This window comes from Petromyzon marinus, chromosome 63 (genome assembly GCF_048934315.1).
Source record: "Petromyzon marinus isolate PM22_M1 ecotype Great Lakes invasive population chromosome 63, UKy_Petmar_22M1.pri1.0, whole genome shotgun sequence".
In the NCBI taxonomy this organism is placed as follows: Eukaryota; Metazoa; Chordata; class Hyperoartia; order Petromyzontiformes; family Petromyzontidae; genus Petromyzon; species Petromyzon marinus.
In genome coordinates, this window is record NC_133729.1 from 865222 (window position 1) to 890753 (window position 25532).

The following is a 25532-nucleotide window of genomic DNA, read 5'->3' on the forward strand; positions in this document are numbered from 1 at the left end:
ATACAGTAACGCGGAATGATACAGTAAAGTGGAATGATACAGTAAAGTGGAATTATACAGTAAAGCGGAATAATATAGTAAAGTGGAATGATACAGTAAAGCAGAATGATACAGTAAAGCAGAATGATACAGTAATGCAGAATGATACAGTAACGCAGAATGATACAGTAACGCAGAATGATACAGTAAAGCGGAATGATACAGAAATGCCAGAATGATACAGTAAAGCGGAATGATACAGTAAGGTGGAATGATACAGTAAAGCGGAATGATATAGTAACGCAGAATGATACAGTAACGCAGAATGATACAGTAAAGCGGAATGATACAGTAATGCCAGAATGATACAGTAAAGCGGAATGATACAGTAAGGTAGAACGATACAGCAAAGTGGAATGATACAGTAACGCGGAATGATACAGTACACGGAATGATACAGTAAAGTGGAATGATACCGTAAAGTGGAATGATACAGTAAAGCGGAATGATACAGTAACGCAGAATGATACAGTAAAGTGGAATGATACAGTAAAGCAGAATGATACGGCACGCAGTGACGTGCCCTCATGTCAGTTATTTGTCCCGCAGTCTGATTTTACAGCCCGCGAATGTGATTCAGTAACTCACTAATCCCTCGCCTCACACATTTTCACGTCGCACGGCACTTTTCAGGAACGCATTGATTACCCGCGTTAAACTGAGGGATTAATGTAATATCGATTTCAACCGATGAATCGATGCGTGGTTACGTGCCCAGCTGTGAGCACAATGTGCTATGATCCTGCTGACAACTGCGGCTGGCTGATACTCTTGCGGCTCACCGATTCGCTCGATCCCAACCCGTTATTCATTCGCTTCCTTTTCTCTCTTCTGTCACTGCTACCATCGTGGAAATCGAGCAGTTCACGCCGTGACACCCCTTTTGCCCAAGTCCAGGAGGAGTTTACGTCCCCACCAGAGATGGACCGCTTCGACTCGCGCACACCGTGTCGAACGCCGTGTCCCAGCTCACAACAACACACTCGCTCGCTCACCACACCGCAGGTCACGAGACTTTGACTGCGGCATTCCCTCCCATTGTCACGGGCCACAGTCGTGCGATCGTGGTCATGCAACCCAAGCCAATGGGACCGTATGGCAGAGGCAGCAGCAGCAGCACTGTCCAACAGGTCACGAACTACACTGCCATACGCAAGAGGAAGACGGAGAGACATGCAGAGTTACTCATAGACATACACAGAGACACATAGACATACACAGAGACACATAGATATACACAGACACATAGATATACACAGACACATAGGTATACACAGAGACACATAGATATACACAGAGACACATAGATATACACACAGAAACATAGATATACACACAGACACATATATACACATAGACACATAGACATACACAGAAACACATAGACATACACAGAGACACACAGATATACACAGAGACACATAGATATACACAGAGACACATAGACATACACACAGACACATATATACACAGAGACACATAGATATACACAGAAATACATAGATATACACAGAGACGCATAGATATACACAGAGACACAGACATACACACAGACACATAGATATACACAGAAACACATAGACATACACAGACACATAGATATACACAGAGACACATAGATATACAGAGAGACACATAGATATACACACAGACACATAAATATACACAGAGACACATAGATATACACACAGACACATAGATATACACAGAGACACATAGATATACACAGAGACACACAGATATACACAGAAACACATAGATATACACAGAGACACATAGATATACACAGAGACACATAGATATACACAGAGACACATAGATATACACAGAGACACATAGATATACACAGAGACACATAGATATACACAGAGACACATAGATATACAGAGACTCGCAGAGACCCACAGAGACGCATTATATACAAATCACAGGAGTGCAACTTTGGCCATGCAACCCAAGCTATGCACCATAGATTGAACCCATAGACACCCCACAGAGACCCTACAGAAACACATTGAGATACATTAAAGACAGGCCAGTCAACACCACTGTGGTCTGCGCTCCGTCAACGGAGGAGGAACAGCGACACAAACTCTCTCGCTCTCTCTTTTGAAGCCCTCTCGTCATGGCTAGTGGGACTCCACTTTGGCATCATCGGGCTTCCGAACCACAACGCTGCTGCTGCCATCATCGTGGGCGACGACAGAATAGCCCATCTATAAACCTTGCTCAATGAAAGGAATGTATCGACTATTGCACGTTCGTCTTCCATCGCCTGAGGCCCGGGTCGTGTTTTCGCAAGAGGCATGAAGACAGAGTTCGTTTCCGGACAGCCGACGCGTTGTTATCGGCGTGCATTCGTGACGGCCTGGACTCAAAAGAGCGCGGCGAGAGGAAATGCTCCGGCTCTGCTCACTTGATAGTGCTGTTTGTTACGGGCCGCTGGGGCCTTTTTGAGTCCATGCTCAGCAAATACGATTTATGTACGAAACAAATAATGTGCGTGTTTGCGCGCGCGCGCGTGCGCTCATTCCCAGGCGTGGTGCTGGTCATCCACCCCTTCATGTGCTGTGCCGGCCTTCATAGGTGCCCACGAACAGCACTTGCCCCAACAGTCTGTTACAGGCTATACGGGGAGTCTTTTGATATTTGTGAATAAGTGGGGAGCAGTTGGTGTAGCAGTTAGCGTGCTGCTCTACAAACCTGGCGACCCGAGTTCAATTCCCGCTCACGGCCAACACCGGTGCCGATTATCTGAACGGGTCCTGGGCCTCTTCTAAGTGGACTCAGCCGAAATGAGTACCTGGTGCGGTGTGTAAACATGGGGAGACAAAGTCGGCCGGGCGTGGTGTTAGCCACCCACCCCCTCGTGTGCTGTGCTGGCCTTCATAGCTGCTGCTGCTCACTAACAGCACTTGCCCCAACAGTCTGCTAAGGCTACACGGGGGGGGAATCTTTGTCTTTGTGTGTCAACGAGCAAATGCGTGTGTACACCATTTCAATTATCAGTAACAAAAAATAAGAAAAAACGCCCACTTTTAGTATTTCGCTAACTTATTATTTCCACTCAAGTCGTCACTTTTTTCCGCCTTAATTCTGTTCTTACGCTCTTTTACAGAGAATTTATTAAAACAAAAAAACACACTAATTTTATAACTTACCCCCCCCCCTCCCCGAATAAAACGCGTCGTTATCACGGCTCACCTCACGCCAATGCGCAATTTCATCGCGCATCTTGCCGGCACGTGCCTTCGGCGTGCTTTTGCCACAGCCGTGCCCCGAAGAACGATCGATGCATTTTTTTGCGCGCTCATGATCTACACAGGGCGGGGGTGGAAGGGGGGGGGGGAGCAAGATGGTGAAAAATTTGCCAGGTATGCACAGTAGTACGTACGTACCATCGAACTTCTTCGTAGCCAACCGTAGAAATCAAGAGTTGCGTGGAGAAGGGCAACAACAACATTTACAGCCTGTTCAACACGTAGCAGCAGTAGTAGTAGGCTTTCGCAACCGATATTATCCATAGCAGAGGTTTTTTTTTGGGGGGGTTCGATCGCGTAAAATATAAATGCGCGGTGTGACATCTGCCACCGCCCAACCGACACAGCCAATCAGCGAGGTAGGTTTTGCGTCGCGTAAGAACGAAACGCGGCCAATTCGTTCGCGCGGTCCAATTCGTGAACGCGGCACGAACCACGGTGGCCATTTTGGATAGGAACCACGAGGCTCGGCGCAGGATGGGGCGAGTGGGCTGACGCCGGGTGGCCGCGTCACCACGCCACGGAGAGGGATCGGCGGTGCCCGCGACCGGTTCAGGTTTCAAATCACCAACGAATGTTGGCCGTGGCCGGGGGAATCGAACTCGGAACCGGCCGGGCTCGGAGGGCAGTGGCGGCTACTAACCACTACGCAACTGTTTCCTCGCCTGTTTGTGAAGATGAGCACCGGGCCAGGCGCGATGGCTGGCAACACCTCTCTCCATCTGTCTGTCTTGGTGCGTGTGCACCGGGGCGGCGGCGGCGGCGGCGACATTAATAGGCGCTCGCCAACAGCACTCGCCTTGACGGCCTATCGGGATACACGGGGTCGGGGAGCTTTGTCTTCGTATACGCGCGCGCGTGCGCGTGTCAAACCTCTCAATCTTCCATCGTAATCACGGCAATCCGGCCGTCTCCACAGCGATGCGGCTGCCGCCCCTGCCGATGATCACAAGCGCGGGGCGTATAACTAAGCGCGGGCGCGTTTTTTTTTTTTTTTAAACACGGCACATGAATTTCCTCCGAGCGCAAATTTGTCCTGAGAGCCGATGACAGGCGGACGACGACGTCTCTTCGCATCCTCAAAAAATACGGGGACGGTGGGGGGAGGAGGGGGGGGGGAGGACAGGGGTACACTCGCTTCAAACACCGCCATTATTCTGATGCAATTTCTTCCGAAACCTTTAACTCAAAAAACCACTTTCAGCCAAGCGGAAGTCCAGTATTACATTTAAGCCGCCGCAGCGCCCTGACGATCGATACACAGTTGAAAAGTATTCCTTCTGATCTAAAGGCCACTTGCCTTTCACCGTGAAATGGCCCCAAATGCATTTACACCCGCCGGTTGGCAATCAGCTGCCACGCCAGCAACGGCCCCGGTCCCGGCCTGGCGGGCCGATGGAAATTGCGCGGCGCGGGCTCATATAACGTCATTACGAGCCGGCACGCCGTCGAGGTGATTTAGACGCTTGGAGGTCACGAGCAGAATTGAGCACCTGATTAAATTTGTAGATCAGAGTCGGGGTCATTCCGGGATTACAAAATGTATTTCATTCCACCCGCGCCCCCCCCCCACTGCGACGCCGCCCCACTGCCCCCACAACCACCACCACCCCTCCCTCCATCGCTCTCTCTCTCTCTCTCTCTCCGCCACCTTTCCCCCCCTCAACCCCACCAGCCACTGCCCCTCAACCACACACTGCCCCCCTCCACCCCATCAACCCCCCTCCCTCTCTCCCCCCCCCCCACCCCCTTCTCCTCGCCGTACATATCACCGCCATGAAAGGAATTGCTCCAAGGGCCTCTAGGAATTACTGTGTCAAGGACGCAAGGTCAATTTACAGAGGTGTCACTCATCCGCTATTATTTTCCGCATGCATTAATACAATGGCGAGGCGGGGGGGGGGGGGCGGGAAGGGAAAACATTCTGGGTGGAAGAAAAAAACACATAAAATAATTCCGTAAGAACAGTGGGAAATGTTAAGCGTACAGTGCGGGACGTACGCGGTATAACAAAAAAAACACAAAGCGTCAAAATGTAGTGGATGTGCTTGCGCGTGCTCGCAACACGCATCGCAACCTCACAGCACGCCAAATTGACGGCGGGCCCGTCACGCGGAGGTGCGTCGCCGTCACGCTCGTGGCCCCGCGAGGCCCCGATCCTTAAACCCCTCGTCGCCACTTCGAGGGACGATCCGAGCGCAGCGAAGATCGCCGCTCCGTCGTTCGGCCGGAGGGGGCTCGCCGAGGCCGGGGAGCGTCGCCGGCTGCCGCGGTGGAGTGAGGGGGAGAGTTGGTTGCTCGGGATTCCTTTCCCCGTGAACTTCTATCCCGCGCCACTCGATTCCATTCCATTCCGGATTCACAGAGGGCCTTTCGCCGAGCCGCTTGACAACGCTTGCCGGCCGCGGTGCAAAGCGGCAAGATGAGGGATGGGGCTAGTGACCCAGGGTGGAGGGAGGGAGCGGGGCGGAGGCTGCGGCGGTGAGGAGGCGTGAGGTGGTGCTGGTAGGGGTGGCGGAAGAGGAAGGGCAGCGCGTGAAGAGGAACGCGACGCGGAGAGTCGGATGTGGAGAGGGAGCCTGTTCCTCTCGTCACATCCGCAGCCCTTATACACGGGGACAGAGATTCACCCCCCCCCCCCCCCCCGTGCATCCTTCACAGAATGATGGGGCAAGTGAGATTAGCGAGCACCCCATGAAGGCTGGCACGGCCACTCACTAGTGCAGCACACCGGTGTGTTGGAGAGCCAAGCCACAGCACACCGGTGTTGCTGTACTAGTGACGAATTGGCCACGTTCTCTTTACGTGACAACCCTTACTAGTTGGCTGTGTCGGATGGTGGCGGGTTTTACCGACACTTTTATATATTTATGAGATCTAACCCCCCCAAAACCCCCTCTATTATGGATATTGGTCGTGAAAGCCTACTACGTGTTAAACTACATACAGACGTATCCACTTCCAAGACCCGTGGACTTACTTGGAGATCCCCATAGATCAACAACTTCTCCCAACCTTAAGTTTCTTATTGCTGCGAAAGAGGCTCGACATACATACGCACAGACGGTCAGATGTCCTCCCTCTCTGCTTCTTCTCTGACCCCCATTCACGGTCCTCCCATCTCACCCCCTCGGTCTCCCTCTGCTCCTGCTGCCCTGCACCAGTGACATCTCGGGAGCCCTTCTAATCTATGGGTCTCCGTGTGAGTCTATGGGTCTCTGTGTGAGTCTATGGGTCTCTGTGTGAGTCTATGGGTCTCTGTGAGTCTATGGGTCTCTGAGTCTATGGGTCTCCGTGTGAGTCTATGGGTCTCTGTGCGAGTCTACGGGTCTCTGTGTGAGTCTATGGGTCTCTGTGTGAGTCTATGGGACTCTGTGTGAGTCTATGGGTCTCTGTGCGAGTCTACGGGTCTCTGTGTGAGTCTATTGATCTTTTTGTGAGTCTATTAATCTCTGTGTGAGTCCATGGGTCTCTGTGCGAGTCTACGGGTCTCTGTGAGTCTATGGGTCTCTGTGTGAGTCAACGGATCTCTGTGTGAGTTTATGGGTCTCTGTGTGAGTCTACGGGACTCTGTGTGAGCATATGGGACTTTGTGTGAGTCTACGGGTATCTGTGAGTCTGTGGTTTTCTATGTGAGTCTAGGGTCTCTATGTGAGTCTATTGATCTTTTTGTGAGTCTATGGATCTCTGTGTGAGTCCATGGGTCTCTGTGCGAGTCTACGGGTCTCTGTGAGTCCATGGGTCTCTGTGTGAGTCAACGGATCTCTGCGTGAGTCTTCGGGCCTCTGCACAAGTGTCTCCGTGCGAGTCTCCGTGGTGACCACGTGACCAATTTCCCCCGTTCGCGCGCTCCGACGAAATTCTCGCGAGCGGGCGAATTCCGCCCGCGGATAATCGGTGGACGGCTGCGAGCGAGCGCGGAGGTCACGGCACTAATGACCTTTGGGAGCTCGTCGCGGACAGACCTCATTCACGGTCCGTCCCTCACGCGAGCGACCACCACCGCCATCACCGCAGCCCCTGACGCCGTTCCCTTCCCACTGAAGTGCTCCTTGGCTCACCAGGTGGCGTTCATTTTTATCAGCCCCCGAGTGGAGACGATGTTAATGGGCACAAGGCGGAGGAGAGGGGGGGGGGCGGAGGTTTAGAATTCACAACCCCAAAAAAACCACGTGGGTCGGCTGCCAAATCTGACCAAGCCGAGTCTCACGCGGCGTCGGACAGAGACAAAGATCCCGCCCGTTACAGCCACGGCAGACTTTCCCGGGCAAGTGCCGCTTGCGAGGCGCCCGCCAGGAAGGCTGGCAACGGCACACGAGAGGGCGGGGTGGACAATGCCGATCCCGACCGTCTTTGTCTCCCCAGTGCTGATGTTTTATGCGCGCCGTGCCGACGATCTTTTGAGGCTGGACGGAGCTAGGAGAGGCATCAGGACCGGCGTATTTACTCCGCCACGGTCGCTGGCCATGAGCGGGAATCAAACTCGGCACTCCGGGTTCGTGGCGCAGCACGCTAACCACTGCTCCCCGCCATATGGGCACGCACACACTCACGCAAACTAAAATATGCAGGTGTAAATCTGCAGGTATATATTTACGTACGTACAGCATTGCTGTTAAATGGGGGAGAGCGGTGGTGCAGTGGTTAGCACGCCGCTCTATGAACACACGAGCGAGAGTTCCGGCTGCGGATAACATCAGTGGCAAATGATATCCGAACCTGTGCCTTGTAACTGACCCGCGCTGACCAAAAACGGTGAAGTACGGTCAAACAACTCCCGCGATTTACATGGAGGGGAGCCTTCATGCACCAGTGGGTTGCCAGAGGGTTCTGTGTTGTGCGCTGCTGACATTGGGCATGCGACGATAACAACAGCAATAGATTTTATTTACCAAGGGTCCCTTGAAAAACGATAGTTCTCAGTGGCGCTGCATCATTCACCTATGGCGGAGACTCACGGCGCACGCGTGTCAGAATCAACTCATTCGCGATTCTTCTTACACCTCTTCGCCCCATGTGGAGCACAAGGCCGCTAACAAGCCCACGGCCATGCCGGACGGTCTTGAGCAGCTTTCTCTGCCGTGGTCTTTAGTTGGCCTTGAACGGTGCGTCGCCAGGCAGCCTTCGGCCTGGCCCCGGCGGTCATTTCCCTCGTGGTGTCCCACCGTGGGAGAGTCTTCGCTGCGGACTCGGCTTCCATTCTCAGCACGTGTCCCAGCTGCCCGAGAGTCTTCTCTCTGTTATGTCCACGCGTCATTCGCGACGCACGCGGAGGACGTTTTTTTCTTGCGGCAACTTCCAACAAAAAGACTTCGCCAGCGAGACGAAACCCAAAAAACAAAACCGGCGCATCGACGGCAACAAAATAAAAACGAAGATTTTAATCGAATCGCTACCCCCCCCCCACCACCACCACCCCCACAAAATTGTGACCTTGTTATCGCTATCTTCTTTGGTTCTTTCGGTAAAGTCACCACGTAGAATGAGAATAAAATAATAAATTAATAAAATAAAATAACACAATAATATTCTCACGACGTTTCGGCCACAACACAAGCGGCCTTCATCAGGTGAAGGGGCGAGACTGTCTGGTAGGACAGCGCTGGAGTGTCCTACCAGACAGTCTCGCCCCTTCACCTGATGAAGGCCGCTTGTGTTGTGGCCGAAACGTCGTGAGAATTTTATTGTGTTATTTTATCAATTTATTATTTTATTCTCATTCTACGTGGTGACTTTACCGAAAGAACCAAAGAAGACGAATCATTGCAGTCACGAAAGCTTTAAATCGAAACTTGTTATCGCTAGGCCGGCAGAGCGAATTCACCGCCACCGTTGTCCCGGCACATCGTGGTGGAGGCAGCGACGCACTCGGGTGCCCGGGGGTTTCGAATCTAACACCGGGCTCGTCCTCCCCCCCGGGCGAACACTTGGAGGCGGTGCGGCAAGTGAAGCCGTACAAGAATACCGCGCGCGCCGCTCTCGCTCTCCGCGTCGCTTCGCAGCGATGTGTAACCGCTATCGGGCCAAACACCACATCGCGACGCTGAAAAACGCATCCGCAAATTCCTCGATTGGGATGACACGCGGACGTCCCACGCTGCAGCAGCACCCACAACCTTCGCCGCCCCCCCCCGCCCACTGCTGTGAAAAATATACGTGCAGGACCCTCCTTAAAAGAAGAGCCCTCGAGGCTCCCCGGGTAAACACGCGTCAATAAAACAACAACAACAACAACAACGTTCGTTGTCCTTCAGCGCACGGCACCCCAGTAACCAATCGCGATTTCAACGTCCCGTCGGCACGGAGCGTCGTCGTTAAAACGACGACGGCTACAATGGCGGTGCGTCCACACGCACCCATTCCATGAAAGCGAGCGGATGAAACGATCGCCGTGAGACCGGGCCGGTTTGTTTACGCCGCCCCCAGCCGCCCCGCTGTTGTTTAACCTGAAGCCGCCCTTGAACCGGCAACAAAGCGGCAATGAGTTCGGAGACATCGGGGTCACGTGGGCGGGGGGGGGGGGGTCACGTGGGGGGGGAGAGCACGCGGGGGGAGAGGCACGCGGAGGTGGGGGCATGCGGGGGGGGGGGCCACGCGGGGAGGTCACATGGGGGGGTGGGGGTGTCACGTGGGTGGGAGGAGAGGGGTCACGCTGGGGGGGGGGGGGTGAAGAGGGGTCACTTGGCTCCATTTGATACTCACTATCCTGTCCATGTACAACATTAATATACTCCAAATATGCACCTTTCATCCTTCAGAGAATCCTTCCAGGTTAATTCCCGAATCCATGCGTACAACGCGAGACACTCCAGTAAGACCTTGCCCTCCCCACTGCCGCACCACGCACAGAGAGTCAATTCACGTGCAGGTAACAGAGGTTCCCTACTCTGGAATCCCCCTATCTTCACATTGGCAAAATGTCATCATCATCATCATCATCGTCGTCGTCGTCCCTCAATAACTTCAAGTATAGACTACGGGTCAGCCTCATGGGTAGCAAAACTAACCGGTAGTCCTCCTCCACGTAGCCTAACTCTCACACAAAAGACAAAGATCCCCCGTGTAGCCTTAACAGACTGTTGGGGCAAGTGCTGTTCGCGAGCATCTACGAAGGCCGGCACGGCACACGAGGGGGTGGGTGGCCACGCCCGGCCGCCTTTGTCTCCCCATTGGCGATGTTTACACACCGCACCAGGTACTCATTTGAGGCTGAGTTGACCCCGGACCGGTTCGGATAATCGTCACCGGTGTCAGTGGCCGTGAGCGGGAATCGAACTTGGGACGCCGGGTTCGTAGCGCAGCGCTAACAGCGACACCACCGCTCCCCACACAGACTCACGTGCGCGCACAAAAACCAACGTTTTTTTTTTGTTGACACCGTGTTTAATTGTAATTTTAGTACGCTCTGTGCAATTGATTGAACAATCTCGCGTTGTGTCTACACGCTGCGTTTTAGTTTCTTTGTTGGGGGAGCCGAGGGGTCGGCTACACCGGAAAGGAGGTCGGCCTCTCGAGCCTCCACGGTGTCGAGGAATTTTTATTTTTCAACGACAAAAAAAACATTTCCCAACGTAAACGTAAAAACTGACCTGCACCATCTCTAATTGCTCACTAGAGGGGGGAAGACGCAGCTGCCAAAATAAACTAAGACGTGTACGTTCGGTACGCACGCAGACACACACGGGGCGGGGGCAGGGGGGGGGAGATGCATCGTTGACCACGCACGCTGCAGAGGGGCTAATTCTCGAGCTAGAAAGTTGTCAACCGTCGTGGTTTTCATTGCGCCTAACGTTACCGAGCCCGGCTAAAACGTTACCGAGCCCAGAGTAAACATTACCGAGCCCGGCTAAAACGTTACCGAGCCCAGAGTAAACGTTACCGAGCCCGGCTAAAACGTTACCGAGCCAGGGTGGAGCGCCTTTCCATGGCAGCAGGAAGCTGCCGCAGCCGATGTCAACATATTGGGGGGGTGAGCAGCGAAACGGCTGAACTCATGCGAGCTCCCGTCTCTCTCTCTCTCTGGGGAGGGGGTCGCTCGCTAGGCAAGAGTTGGGGTCTCGCCGCCACGCTCCGGTCAAGAAGCGGCGAGTGGCGGCACGGTCGGGTGCCAGCGCCGCCGCATCACGGGCACCGGTGTGACCTTCATTGACCTTCAATGACTTCGATTGACGGCCGTAAGGTCAGTGGCGGTGGTGGTGGTGGCGGTGGGCCGCCGATCCGTGAACCGGTCCTGGGCACCCCACCCTTTCCCACCGCCCCTCCCTCCCTTCTTCCCCCCTTCCCACCGTCCACCCCCTCCGACTGCACCAGATGCGCACTGACCAGCGTGGTGAAGCATGGCTGAACGCCAATCGTGTCTGAAACGGCACGGGGAAGGCCTTCGTCCAAGCTGTAAAAATCATTACGCTCATTCATCGATGACGATAATTACTGTCAATCGGTGCGCGGTCAACGAATCGTCACACTTCAGGGGGGGGTCGCAAGTTCAACTCAGAGATTCGCTGTTTTTAGTTTGCGTGAGCGGCGAATGCAGTGGGAAGGGGCCCACGCGAGCAACGTCACCCACGACGTACAGACGAATTAAAATCTCACACGGTAGCCGGGGATGAGTGCCCTGAACTGGACATCGTGACGAGGATTCCTTCACTAACCGCTTCCTTGACACGGGCGTCGTCGCGAACGTCACCCCGGGACCCATCCCCAGCAACGCGTGCCGCTTCGTGTGAACTCCAATCGACCAAAATTTCGGCGCAAACTTAAAAAGTAAAGTACGGCCTCAATATGAACTCCCTCTTTTGGTTTGGCCGGTGTGGGGGGGGGGGGGGGGCTCTCGACGGGGACTCTCTACCAGGACTCTCCACGAGGACTCTCTACCAGGACTCTCCACGAGGACTCTCTACCAGGACTCTCCACGAGGACTCTCTACCAGGATTTTCCACGAGCACTCTCTACCAGGACTCTCTACACACCGCCACGGCGAACCCAGCCGTGGGCTCTCTATACGGGGACTCTCTACCAGGACTCTCCACGAGGACTCTCTACCAGGACTCTCCACGAGCACTCTCTACCAGGACTCTCCACGAGGACTCTCTACCAGGACTCTCCACGAGGACTCTCTACCAGGACTTTCCACGAGCACTCTCTACCAGGACTCTCTACACAACGTCACCGTGAACCCAGCCGCGGGCTCTCTATATGGGGACTCTCTACCAGGACTCTCCACGAGGACTCTCTACCAGGACTCTCCACGAGCACTCTCTACCAGGACTCTCCACGAGGACTCTCTACCAGGACTCTCCACGAGGACTCTCTACCAGGACTTTCCACGAGCACTCTCTACCAGGACTCTCTACACAACGTCACCGTGAACCCAGCCGCGGGCTCTCTATATGGGGACTCTCTACCAGGACTCTCCACGAGGACTCTCTACCAGGACTCTCCACGATGACTCTCTACCAGGACTCTCCATGAGCACTCTCTACCAGGACTCTCCACGAGGACTCTCCACCAGGACTCTACACAGCGCCACTGCGAACCCAGCCACGGGCTCTCTACGGGGACGCTCTACGCAGAGTCTCTACGCGAGCTCTACGGGGGGAAGGACACATCCCCCCCTCCCATGCGCTCGTCACAGTCGCTGCGAAAAAACAAAAACTTTTCCCGAATCGATTCCGCATGCAGATCATAACCAGGCGGAGCGGCACGCCCTCTCCCTCTCTCTCTCTCTCGCGGGCAAAAGCCAGGGATCGCAATCACAACAACAACAACTCCCTCCCCTCCCCAACGCATCCCAACCCACTGCCCTCGAGGCTTGCCCCCCCCCCACCCACCCACCCCACCATTCGAGTGTCTCCGAGGCCAAATTATTAAATTGAGCGAGCCGGCCACTCGGAGGAGTCATCCTGGCGCGGGATCCGGAGAGCCGCGCGCGACGCTAATGGGGAGGCAAGGGGGGCCCCCCCCCCCCCCAGCTTGTCTCCCCCACCCCGAGCCCCCCCCCCCCCCCACCAGCCATTGTGCCGCGGGTGTCACGTCCACATTTAACAACAATTTATTCCGCAATCGTGCCGCCTCGATTCTGCGCGCTCGCGAGTGGGGTCACGACCCTCCGCGTGAGCGGGCTGCAGCGCAACCCTAATGGGCACAAACCTCGTGAAGGTGCTGCGGAGAAAAACATTACACGTCTCTTCCTCTCCCACCTCTTCGAATTTCTCTTCATCTACTTCTTCTTCTTCATCTTCGTCTTCATCTTCTTCCTCTTCTCATTCTTCATCTTCTACAATCATCTTCTTCTTCTCCCTGTTCTCCCTGTTCTTCTTCTTCATCTTCGTCTTCCTCCTCGTCGTTTTTCATCACGGTATTTAACGGACGCGCACAGTGGAAAGAGAGTCCTGGTAGAGAGTCGTCGTAGAGAGTCCTCGTAGAGAGTTATTGTGGAGAGTCCTGGTAGAGATTCCCCGTAGAGAGTCCTCGTAGAGAGTTATTGTGGAGAGTCCTGGTAGAGATTCCTCGTAGAGAGTCCTCGTGGAAAGTCTTGGTAGACAGTCCTCGTAGAGAGTCCCAGTAAGAGAGTCCTCGTAGAGAGCCCTGGTAGAGAATTTTCGTAGAAAGTCCTCGTAGAGAGTCCTGGTAGAGAGTTTTCGTAGAGAGTCCTCGTAGAGATTCCTCGTAGAGAGTCCTCGTGGAAAGTCTTGGTAGAGAGTCCTGGTAGAGAGTCCCAGTAAGAGAGTCCTCGTAGAGAGTCCCAGTAAGATAATCCTCGTAGATAATCCACGTAGACAGTCCTTGCAGAGAGTCCCCGTAAGAGACTTCATGGAGAGTTCCCGTAGAGAGTCCCTGTAGAGATTCCTCGTGGAGAATCCTCGTAGAGAGTCCTCGCAGAGAGTCCTGGTAGAGAGTCCTCGCAGAGAGTCCTGGTAGAGAGTCCTCGCAGAGATCTGGTAGAGGGTCCTCGCAGAGAGTCCTGGCAGAGAGTCCTCGCAGAGAATCCTGGTAGAGAGTCCTCGTGGAGAGTCTTGGTAGAGAGTCCTCATGGAGAGTCCTGGAAGAGAGTCATCGAAGAGCATCCTGGTAGAGAGTCATCGTAGAGAGTTCTCTTAGAGAGTTATTGTGGAGAGTCCTGGTAGAGAGTCCTCGTAGAGAGTCCTCGTAGAGAGTCCTGGTAGAGAGTCCTCGCAGAGAGTCCTGGCAGAGAGTCCTGGTAGAGAGTCCTCGTAGAGAGTCTTGGTAGCGAGTCTTCATGGAGAGTCCTGGAAGAGAGTCATCGAAGAGCGTCCTGGTAGAGAGTCATCGTACAGAGTCCTCGTGGAAAGTCTTGGTAAAGAGTCCTCGTAGAGAGTCCCAGTAAGAGAGTCCTCGTAAATAATCCACGTAGACAGTCCTTGCAGAGAGTCCCCGTAAGTGTCCTCATGGAGAGTTCCCGTAGAGAGTCCCTGTAGAGATTCCTCGTGGAGAGTCCTCGTAGAGAGTCCTCGCAGAGAGTTCTGGTTGAGAGTCCTCGCAGAGAGTCCTGGTAGAGAGTCCACGCAGAGATTCCTGGTAGAGAGTCATTGTGGAAAGTCACCGTGGAGAGTCCTCGTAGAGAGTCCTCGCAGAGAGTCCTAGTAGAGAGTCCTCGCAGAGAGTCCTGGTAGAGAGTCCTCGTAGAGAGTCCTGGTAGAGAGTCCTGGTAGAGAGTCATTGTAGAGAGTCCTCGCAGAGAGTCCTGGTAGAGAGTCCTCGTAAAGAGTCTTGGTAGAGAGTCCTCATGGAGAGTCCTGGAAGAGAGTCATCGAAGAGCGTCCTGGTAGAGAGTCATCGTAGAGAGTTCTCTTAGAGAGTTATTGTGGAGAGTCCTGGTAGAGAGTCCTCGTAGAGAGTCCTCGTAGAGAGTCCTCGTAGAGAGTCCTGGTAGAGAGTTCTCGCAGAGAGTCCTGGCAGAGAGTCCTGGTAGAGAGTCCTTGTAGAGAGTCTTGGTAGCGAGTCTTCATGGAGAGTCCTGGAAGAGAGTCATCGAAGAGCGTCCTGGTAGAGAGTCATCGTACAGAGTCCTCGTGGAAAGTCTTGGTAAAGAGTCCTCGTAGAGAGTCCCAGTAAGAGAGTCCTCGTAAATAATCCACGTAGACAGTCCTTGCAGAGAGTCCCCGTAAGTGTCCTCATGGAGAGTTCCCGTAGAGAGTCCCTGTAGAGATTCCTCGTGGAGAGTCCTCGTAGAGAGTCCTCGCAGATAGTTCTGGTTGAGAGTCCTCGCAGAGAGTCCTGGTAGAGAGTCCACGCAGAGATTCCTGGTAGAGAGTCATTGTGGAAAGTCACCGTGGAGAGTCCTCGTAGAGAGTCCTCGCAGAGAGTCCTAGTAGAGAGTCCTCGCAGAGAGTCCTGGTAGAGAGTCCTCATAGAGAGTCCTGGTAGAGAGTCCTGGTAGAGAGTCATTGTAGAGAGTCCTCGCAGAGAGTCCTGGTAGAGAGTCCTCGTAAAGAGTCTTGGTAGAGAGTCCTCATGGAGAGTCCTGGAAGAGAGTTCTCGTAGAGAGCCCTGGTAGAGAGGCACCGTAGAGAGTCCTCGTAGAGAGTCCTCGTGGAGAGTTCTCGTGGAGAGTTATCGTGGAGAGTCCTGGTAGAGAGTCCTCGTGGAGAGCCCTGGTAGAGAGTCCTCGTGGAGAGCCCTTCTAGAAAATCCCTGTAAGACAGCCTTGGTAGAGACTCTTCGTGGAGAGCCCTGGTAGAGAGTCCTCGTGGAGAGTCTTGGTAGAGAGTCCTCGTGGAGAGTCTTGGTAGAGAGTCCTCATGGAGAGTCCTGGTAGAGTTCTCATAGAGAGTCATGGTAGAGAGTCCTCGCAGAGAGTCCTGGCAGAGAGTCCTGGTAGAGAGTCCTCGTGGAGAGTCTTGGTAGAGAGTCCTCATGGAGAGTCCTGGAAGAGAGTCATCGAAGAGCGTCCTGGTAGAGAGTCATCGTAGAGAGTTCTCTTAGACAGTTATTGTGGAGAGTCCTGGTAGAGAGTCCTCGTAGAGAGTCCTGGTAGAGAGTCCTCGCAGAGAGTCCTGGCAGAGAGTCCTGGTAGAGAGTCCTCGTAGAGAGTCTTGGCAGCGAGTCTTCATGGAGAGTCCTGGAAGAGAGTCATCGAAGAGCGTCCTGGTAGAGAGTCATCGTACAGAGTCCTCGTGGAAAGTCTTGGTAGAGAGTCCTCGTAGAGAGTCCCAGTAAGAGAATCCTCGTAGATAATCCACGTAGACAGTCCTTGCAGAGAGTCCCCGTAAGATACTTCATGGAGAGTTCCCGTAGAGAGTCCCTGTAGAGATTCCTCATGGAGAATCCTCGTAGAGAGTCCTCGCAGAGAGTCCTGGTAGAGAGTCCTCGCAGAGAGTCCTGGTAGAGAGTCCTCGCAGAGATCTTGTAGAGAGTCGTCGCAGAGAGTCCTGGCAGAGAGTTCTCGCAGAGAATCCTGGTAGAGAGTCCTCGTGGAGAGTCTTGGTAGAGTCCTCATGGAGAGTCCTGGAAGAGAGTCATCGAAGAGCGTCCTGGTAGAGAGTCATCGTAGAGAGTTCTCTTAGAGAGTTATTGTGGAGAGTCCTGGTGGAGAGTCCTCATAGAGAGTCCTCGTAGAGAGTCCTGGTAGAGAGTCCTCGCAGAGAGTCCTGGCAGAGAGTCCTGGTAGAGAGTCCTCGTAGAGAGTCTTGGTAGCGAGTCTTCATGGAGAGTCCTGGAAGAGAGTCATCGAAGAGCATCCTGGTAGAGAGTCATCGTACAGAGTCCTCGTGGAAAGTCTTGGTAAAGAGTCCTCGTAGAGAGTCCCAGTAAGAGAGTCCTCGTAAATAATCCACGTAGACAGTCCTTGCAGAGAGTCCCCGTAAGTGTCCTCATGGAGAGTTCCCGTAGAGAGTCCCTGTAGAGATTCCTCGTGGAGAGTCCTCGTAGAGAGTCCTCGCAGAGAGTTCTGGTTGAGAGTCCTCGCAGAGAGTCCTGGTAGAGAGTCCTCGCAGAGATTCCTGGTAGAGAGTCATTGTGGAAAGTCACCGTGGAGAGTCCTCGTAGAGAGTCCTCGCAGAGAGTCCTAGTAGAGAGTCCTCGCAGAGAGTCCTGGTAGAGAGTCCTCGTAGAGAGTCCTGGTAGGAGTCCTGGTAGAGAGTCATTGTAGAGATTCCTCGCAGAGAGTCCTGGTAGAGAGTCCTCGTAGAGAGTCTTGGTAGAGAGTCCTCATGGAGAGTCCTGGAAGAGAGTCATAGAAGAGCGTCCTGGTGGAGAGTCATCGTAGAGTCCTCGTGGAGAGTTATCGTGGAGAGTCCTGGTAGAGAGTCCTCGTAGAGAGCCCTGGTAGAGAGGCACCGTAGAGAGTCCTCATAGAGAGTCCTCGTGGAGAGTTCTCGTGGAGAGTTATCGTGGAGAGTCCTGGTAGAGAGTCCTCGTGGAGAGCCCTGGTAGAGAGTCCTCGTGGAGAGCCCTTCTAGAAAATCCCTGTAAGACAGCCTTGGTAGAGACTCTTCGTGGAGAGCCCTGGTAGAGAGTCCTCGTGGAGAGTCTTGGTAGAGAGTCCTCATGGAGAGTCCTGGTAGAGTCCTCATAGAGAGTCATGGTAGAGAGTCCTCGCAGAGAGTCCTGGCAGAGAGTCCTGGTATAGAGTCCTCGTGGAGAGTCTTGGTAGAGAGTCCTCATGGAGAGTCCTGGAAGAGAGTCATCGAAGAGCGTCCTGGTAGAGAGTCATCGTACAGAGTCCTCGTGGAAAGTCTTGGTAAAGAGTCCTCGTAGAGAGTCCCAGTAAGAGAGTCCTCGTAAATAATCCACGTAGACAGTCCTTGCAGAGAGTCCCCGTAAGTGTCCTCATGGAGAGTTCCCGTAGAGAGTCCCTGTAGAGATTCCTCGTGGAGAGTCCTCGTAGAGAGTCCTCGCAGAGAGTTCTGGTTGAGAGTCCTCGCAGAGAGTCCTGGTAGAGAGTCCTCGCAGAGATCTGGTAGAGAGTCCTCGCAGAGAGTTCTCGTGGAGAGTCCTGGTAGACAGTCATCGTAGAGAGTCCTGGTAGAGAGTCCTCGTGGAGAGTCCTGGTAGACAGTCATCGTAGAGAGTCCTGGTAGAGAGTCCTCGTGGAGAGTCCTGGTAGACAGTCATCGTAGAGGGTCCTGGTAGAGAGTCCTCGTGGAGAGTCCTGGTAGACAGTCATCGTACAGGGTCCCGGTAGAGAGTCCTCGTGGAGAGTCCTGATAGAGTCCTCACATAGTCTACGTAGAGTCCCCTTAGAGAGTCCTCGTGGAGAGTCCTGGTAGAGAGTCCTCGTGGAGAGTCCTGGTAGACAGTCATCGTACAGGGTCCTGGTAGAGAGTCCTCGTGGAGAGTCCTGATAGAGTCCTCACATAGTCCCCGTAGAGAGTCCCTGCAGAGATCCCGTGGCTGGGTTCGCGGTGGTGCTGTGCACGTGTCGCCCCGAGCACCACGCGGCTTTTCCTTATCTCCGCCCGCCACCGCTCTCCCCTCCCCCGCCCGGTCGTCCTGCTTATCGTGCCGAAGCACCACACGGACAGCGCCTGCAGCCCATCAAACAGACTAATGCGTCTCCGGCTCACGCGGGCGTACATCAAAGCCACGATCCTTATCGCCGCCGCACACCGCACTAATTTAGTGCTCAAGTGCTTACTTTACGGTATATCGGAGTTGTTGGGGGGGGGGGGAGGGGGGGAGCTGGAGCTCATTTTTTTTCCCTCTTCTAAATTTCTCCCCACGCACCCCCCCCCCCCCCCCCCCCCCCGTATCGACGACCTCTCGGCCGCAGCGCTCACCAACGGTGGTCAGGTGACACCGAATTCCTCGCCCAGTATACAGGAGGTCGTGGGTTCGATCCCGACCCTGACGTCTGCTGCTGCTGTATTTGGGGTCTGCGTCTCTCTCTCTCTCTCCCCGTGGTCGCGTGGATTTTCCTCCGGGTTCTCCGGTTTTTCCTTCCGGGTTCTCCGGTTTTTCCCTCCACATTTAGAATCAACAACACGCGTGGAGAGTATTTGCCTACGCTAAATTTCCACTTATTTGGGCCATCGTTTGTGACAGCCAGGGTTGCTTCTGCAAAAGTAGAGCTACGTAGCTCAGTGGGGCCTGACCCGCTAAAACAAAAAGAGCTTCGTTTAAATAGTTGAAACTGAAACGTGTAAATACAACGATCGGCGGACTCCGCCAAAGTGCGAATTGCGGCGATGGCGCAAAGCCACCAACGTCACCGATGACTGCCCGAAGCCACGAGGCGGTACTCTGGTGGAACAAGCGGATTCCGATTGGCGATCCTGCTTAGCCGACTTAACGGCTTGCAAAATGTAAAAGTGCAACCCTGGTCTTGTTGGGTTAAACCGCGCGAATGTTAAGCGTCGCTAAACCCGCCACCGCCCTACGGCACGGCCAGTTCAGTGAGGGTTTGTCACGTGAACAAAACGATGCCAACTCGTAACTAGTGCTAGTGTGTTGGAGAGTAAACCCACAGCAAGGTTTACAATTCGAGTAGCCGTGACGTTTCGCCGGCAATCACAACAGGTGGCATCATCAGGCGATAGCCACACAGTTGTGGAAAAATCCTCCTGCTGTTTTGGTCTTGAATAGACGGGGATAAGTGTGATGTCGTCACTTGTGAGCCAATCAGGTGGGGGGTAGTTTATGTATTCACATGAATTACAATCGATATTCATTACCGGATGGCTTATTCATCGGGTAATCAACAAAAATAATGCGCGATGCACACGCGCGCACAAACACACACGGCCCTTGTTGCTTTGCTACAAACGCAACGGACTTTACATTTTCACCATTTGAATAAAAAAATCCCAGCACAGGAATCGTAAAATAAATAAAACCCGGTTTAAAAGCTTTACTCCAAGAGGTTGGCGGCCTGGGTCAGAGGTCACTTCACGTCGCTGGGAAGGGAGCGGTGTGCACCTGGGGGTTCAGAATTCTGGGTTTCAGCGGCCCGCAGATTGAAAGCCGAGGTCCTCGGGCGGAGCGGAGTTCAGAAATCGGAATATGCCATTACAGACTGTAGGAGGAATCCGATGAGCTATGAAGCTCTTTCATCAACAGATGTCCAGTAGGGGCACGGGGGGTAAGAGCGTCCTAACAACAAACAGTGACACAAACACGATAGGAGTGCAAGGTACAATAAAGGTAAAGAAATAACACAAAGTTTAACACATAGGCTTTCGCGACCAATATTATTCATAATAAAGGTTTTTGGGTTAGATCGCGTTATTTAATTGTTATTAATACTAATTAATAACAATTGAATGATTACCAATCTATTATATAATTGCAATACCCTCCCCCTCTCCACCTCAAATCACTGCACCTGAATGAATTAAATGATGACGTCACCCTGCTGCTCTATTTAAGACCGGGAGCAAGTGGAGGGCCTCACCATCCTGGCATATTGCCCGATGCTGCTGGATGTAATCACCAGCGAAACGCCGTACTCAAAATTGTAAATGTTGTGGATTCACTCTTCAACAACCGGTGGGCTAAAGTAGTGAACTATTTTGTCCTTTGTAAACGTGACACTTTTTTTTACTTTTTTTTGTTTTTATAAATAACGTGATCTAACCCAAAAGCCTTTATAATAAATAACACAAACGAATACAACACTAAACCATCCTACCAGGCAAAGCCCACTGAGGTAGTAACTTATTTTTCAGAAGCGACCTGGCCACCACAAAATGATCGCGGCTCAACAAAGTGGCACCATCATTTGGACATTTAAAGCAGCAAAATAATCTAAATTAGTGTAGAGGCATTGTTTATAACTGTGGAGGGAAAAACCGGAGGACCCTGAGAAAAATCCACGCGACCACGGGAAGAGAGAGTGAGACGCAAACTCCAAATATACAGCAGCGGGCGTTAGGGTCGGGATCAAACCCACAACCTCCTGTATACCTGGCGAGGTAGTTAACATCTCCTAGCCACCGTGATGATGATGAGAGAGAGAGACACGCAGACTCCAGATATACAGCAGGCATCAGGGTTGGGATGGAACCCACGACCGCCTGCACACCAGGCGAGGTAGTTAACATCTCCTAGCCACCGTGTTGATGGTGAGAGACACGCAGACTCCAAATATACAGCAGGCGTCAGGGTTGGGATGGAACCCACGACCTCCTGCATACGAGGCGAGGTAATTAACATCTCCTAGCCAACGTGGTGCCCCATTAAATAAGTAAGTAAAGAACAGAAGTTCAAATTGCATTATCAATTCCCAAGCTTCGGAAAATGTCTCAGCCAGGTCAGGAATCAAGGATAAAAAAAATGCCACACCACAGGCAGGTTTTTGGGTTTTCACTTCACTTTGGCAGAATTCCAGCTCGGAGTGAAATGAAACGCTGCTTTGGCTAGCATGCGATAAACAAAGACAAAGATCCCCCGTGTAGCCTGCACAGACTGTTGGGGCAAGTGCTGTTAGCGAGCACCTATCAAGGCCGGCCCGGCACGGCGCACGAGGGGTTTGGGTGGCCAGCACCACGCCCGGCCGCCTTTGTCTCCCCAGTGGCGAGGTTTACTACACACTGCACCGGGTACTCATTTGAGGACGAGTCGACCTAGGGGAGGCCCAGGACCGGTTCAAATAATCGTCACCGGTGTTGGCCGTGAGCGGGAATCGAACTCGGGTCACTGACACACGCGGACACGCATAGACACACACACGGACACACGCAGACACACCGCACGCATCTCAGAGGAAGACCAAAAGTTGCATCCCCACCAACGCCCTCCGCCACCCGTGTGTGAAGATGAAAAAAGGCCTCACTGGAGAAGTTCCACCGGAAGAAGTTGTGTCGGGATGCGTTGGCGTAGCCACTCCCGGACACGCGGGGGGGGGGGTGGGGGGGGTGGGGGTGGGGGTGGGGTGGGGGGTGGGGGTGGGTCTCGCACAGCTCAGCGGCGTTTACGAGTTGACCGTTGAACATCGAACGAGAGCGCGCGCGACGATACAAAGAGTTTAACGCGTAGTAGTAGGGCGACCGATGTTATCCACGACACGGGTTAGTTGGGTTGGATCGCGCGAAAAGAAATGTGTCGTCAAACCCGCCACCGCCCAGCACAGCCAACTGCTAAGGTTGCGTCACGTGCGCAGAACGTGCCGATTCGTTACCGCACACTTTGGATCTTTCCGGATAAAGTCCACGTGGGTAGAAAAATAAAACAAAATGAACGACGACGTTTCGAACGCAGCACGAGGGCCCGTCTTCAGGTGCAAATCGCGACAGCCGCGATGTCTGCCGCAGTTCGAAACGTCGCGATTCCTGCAGTCACGAAAGCTTCGAATCGAGATTCGATTCGTTACCAGCGGAGCACACCGATTCGTTACCAGTGGAGCACACCGATTCGTTACCAGTGGAGCACACCGATTCGTTACCAGTGGAGCACACCGATTCGTTACCAGTGGGGCACACCGATTCGTTACCAGTGGAGCACACCGATTCGTTACCAGTGGGGCACACCGATTCGCTACCAGTGGGGCACACCGATTCGTTACCAGTGGAGCACACCGATTCGTTACCAGTGGGGCACACCGATTCGTTACCAGTGGGGCACACCGATTCGTTACCAGTGGAGCACACCGATTCGTTACCAGTGGGGCACACCGATTCGCTACCAGTGGGGCACACCGATTCGTTGCCAGTGGGGCACACCGATTCGTTACCAGTGGAGCACACCGATTCGCTAACAGTGGTGCACACCGATTCGTTGCCAGTGGGGCACACCGATTCGTTACCAGTGGAGCACACCGATTCGCTAACAGTGGGGCACACCGATTCGTTGTCAGTGGGGCACACCGATTCGTTGCCAGTGGGGCACACCGATTCGCTACCAGTGGGGCACACCGATTCGCTACCAGTGGGGCACACCGATTCGTTACCAGTGGGGCACACCGATTCGCTACCAGTGGAGCACACCGATTCGCTACCAGTGGAGCACACCGATTTGCTACCAGTGGGGCACACCGATTCGCTACCAGTGGGGCACACCGATTCGTTACCAGTGGAGCACACCGATTCGTCACCAGTGGAGCACACCGATTCGTTACCAGTGGAGCACACCGATTCGCTAACAGTGGGGCACACCGATTCGCTACCAGTGGAGCACACCGATTCGCTACCAGTGGAGCACACCGATTCGTTACCAGTGGAGCACACCGATTCGCTACCAGTGGAGCACACCGATTCGCTACCAGTGGAGCACACCGATTCGTTACCAGTGGAGCACACCGATTCGTTACCAGTGGAGCACACCGATTCGCTACCAGTGGGGCACACCGATTCGTTACCAGTGGGGCACACCGATTCGTTACCAGTGGAGCACACCGATTCGTTACCAGTGGAGCACACCGATTCGCTACCAGTGGGGCACACCGATTCGTTACCAGTGGGGCACACCGATTCGCTACCAGTGGAGCACACCGATTCGTTACCAGTGGAGCACACCGATTCGCTACCAGTGGAGCACACCGGGTTGTGCGTTGGCGAGTAAACCCCCCGGCGTTTCTCCAGTAACCACAACCAGCATCATCAGGCGGCAGACAGATCCGTGGAGAAATCCTCCAGCTGTTTCGTTCTTAAACAGAGGGATGGATGCGATGACGTCACTCGCGAGCCCCTCGTGCGTTACGGAGGCAACATTGCAGGTAAATGGCGTAGGCCGGGGAAAGAAAAAAACAAACTCACGCACGCTTCGAACAACAACAACGACAATAACAACAACAACAACGACAACAACAACAACGACAACAACAACAACGACAACAACAACAACGACAACAACAACAACGACAACAACAACAACGACGACAACAACAACAACAACAACAACGACGACAACAACAACAACGACGACAACAACGAGAGAAATGTCGCACAACACGAGCATAGTGGGGGCGGCAGGGACGTCGCGTACTCACGCACGGTCGCCAGGAGCCGACGTTGCAGCAGGGAGCAACGGTGGCTTTCACTGCGACGACGAGTCCTTGACGGGCACCGAACCGGGTCCCCGAAGTTATCGAACGCCGCACCGTCGCGGTCGCTCACGTTCCGCTCAAATCCACCTCGCCGGTGGCCCGAGACAAGAGGGCCTTGTCCGGGGATCCTGCGGCGGTTCTTGACCTGAGGTGCACGCGAAATTCCCCTTTCTGGGGGGGTGGGGGGGGGGCAGGGGGGTAGAGAGACATGGGCAGATTTATTCTTAAGAAGGTAAATAATCGAAAACACAAATTAAGCATGGGCAAGGTGAGTACGAGTACTTTGTTTCATCAAACCTGTGTGCTTACTAACATCGTACATTGTGTAACGACTGAGAACCCACGGGGTTGCAAGGCTGCAGTAAAGGTTAAGAACCACGAATCTAGACACACACACACTATAGACACACACAACTATAGACACACACACACACACTATAGACACACACAACTATAGACACACACACACACACTATAGACACACACACACACTATAGACACACACACACTATAGACACACACATACTATAGACACACACTATAGACACACACACTATAGACACACACACTTTAGACACAAACACACACTATAGACACACACACACTATAGACACACACACTATAGACACACACTATAGACACACACACACTAGACACACACACTATAGACACACACTATAGACACACTCACTTTAGACGCAAACACACTATAGACACACACTATAGACACACACTATAGACACACACTATAGACACACACCCTTTAGACGCAAACACACTATAGACACACACTATAGACACACACTATAGACACACACTATAGACACACACACTTTAGACGCAAACACACTATAGACACACACTATAGACACACACACACTATAGACACACACACTATAGACACAAACACACTATAGACACACACTATAGACACACACTATAGACACACACACACACTATAGACACACACACACTATAGACACACACACACTATAGACACACACACACACTATAGACACACACACACTATAGACACACACACTATAGACACACACACACTATAGACACAAACACACTATAGACACACACTATAGACACACACACACACACTATAGACACACACACACTATAGACACACACACTATAGACACACACACACTATAGACACACACACACTATAGACACACACACACTATAGACACACACACACTATAGACACACACACACACTATAGACACAAACACACTATAGACACACACTATAGACACACACACACTATAGACACACATTAT

At 53.1% G+C, this 25532-nt stretch overlaps 1 protein-coding gene across 18 annotated transcripts in view; it reads right to left on the reverse strand.

The window, feature by feature from the left end:
- LOC116955972 (uncharacterized) overlaps positions 1-25532 on the reverse strand; it is a 214648-nt gene that overhangs the window by 35403 nt on the left and 153713 nt on the right. For 10 of the 18 annotated variants that reach the window (XR_012930131.1, XR_012930132.1, XR_012930129.1 and 7 more), the window contains 2 exons: positions 24184-24411; positions 3244-3356 (listed from right to left, as the gene is read on the reverse strand). Coding sequence is in view for 5 of the 18 variants with exons in the window: in XM_032977353.2 (XP_032833244.2) it covers positions 3244-3356; positions 24184-24411 (341 nt within the window). In the remaining 13 variants the exon portion in view is untranslated. Of the gene's footprint in view, positions 1-53; positions 2843-3243; positions 3357-4172; positions 4876-13334; positions 18788-24179; positions 24412-25532 lie in introns of those variants that run through there. The other 8 variants (XR_012930124.1, XM_032977352.2, XR_004404912.2 and 5 more) reach the window with 6 other exon arrangements.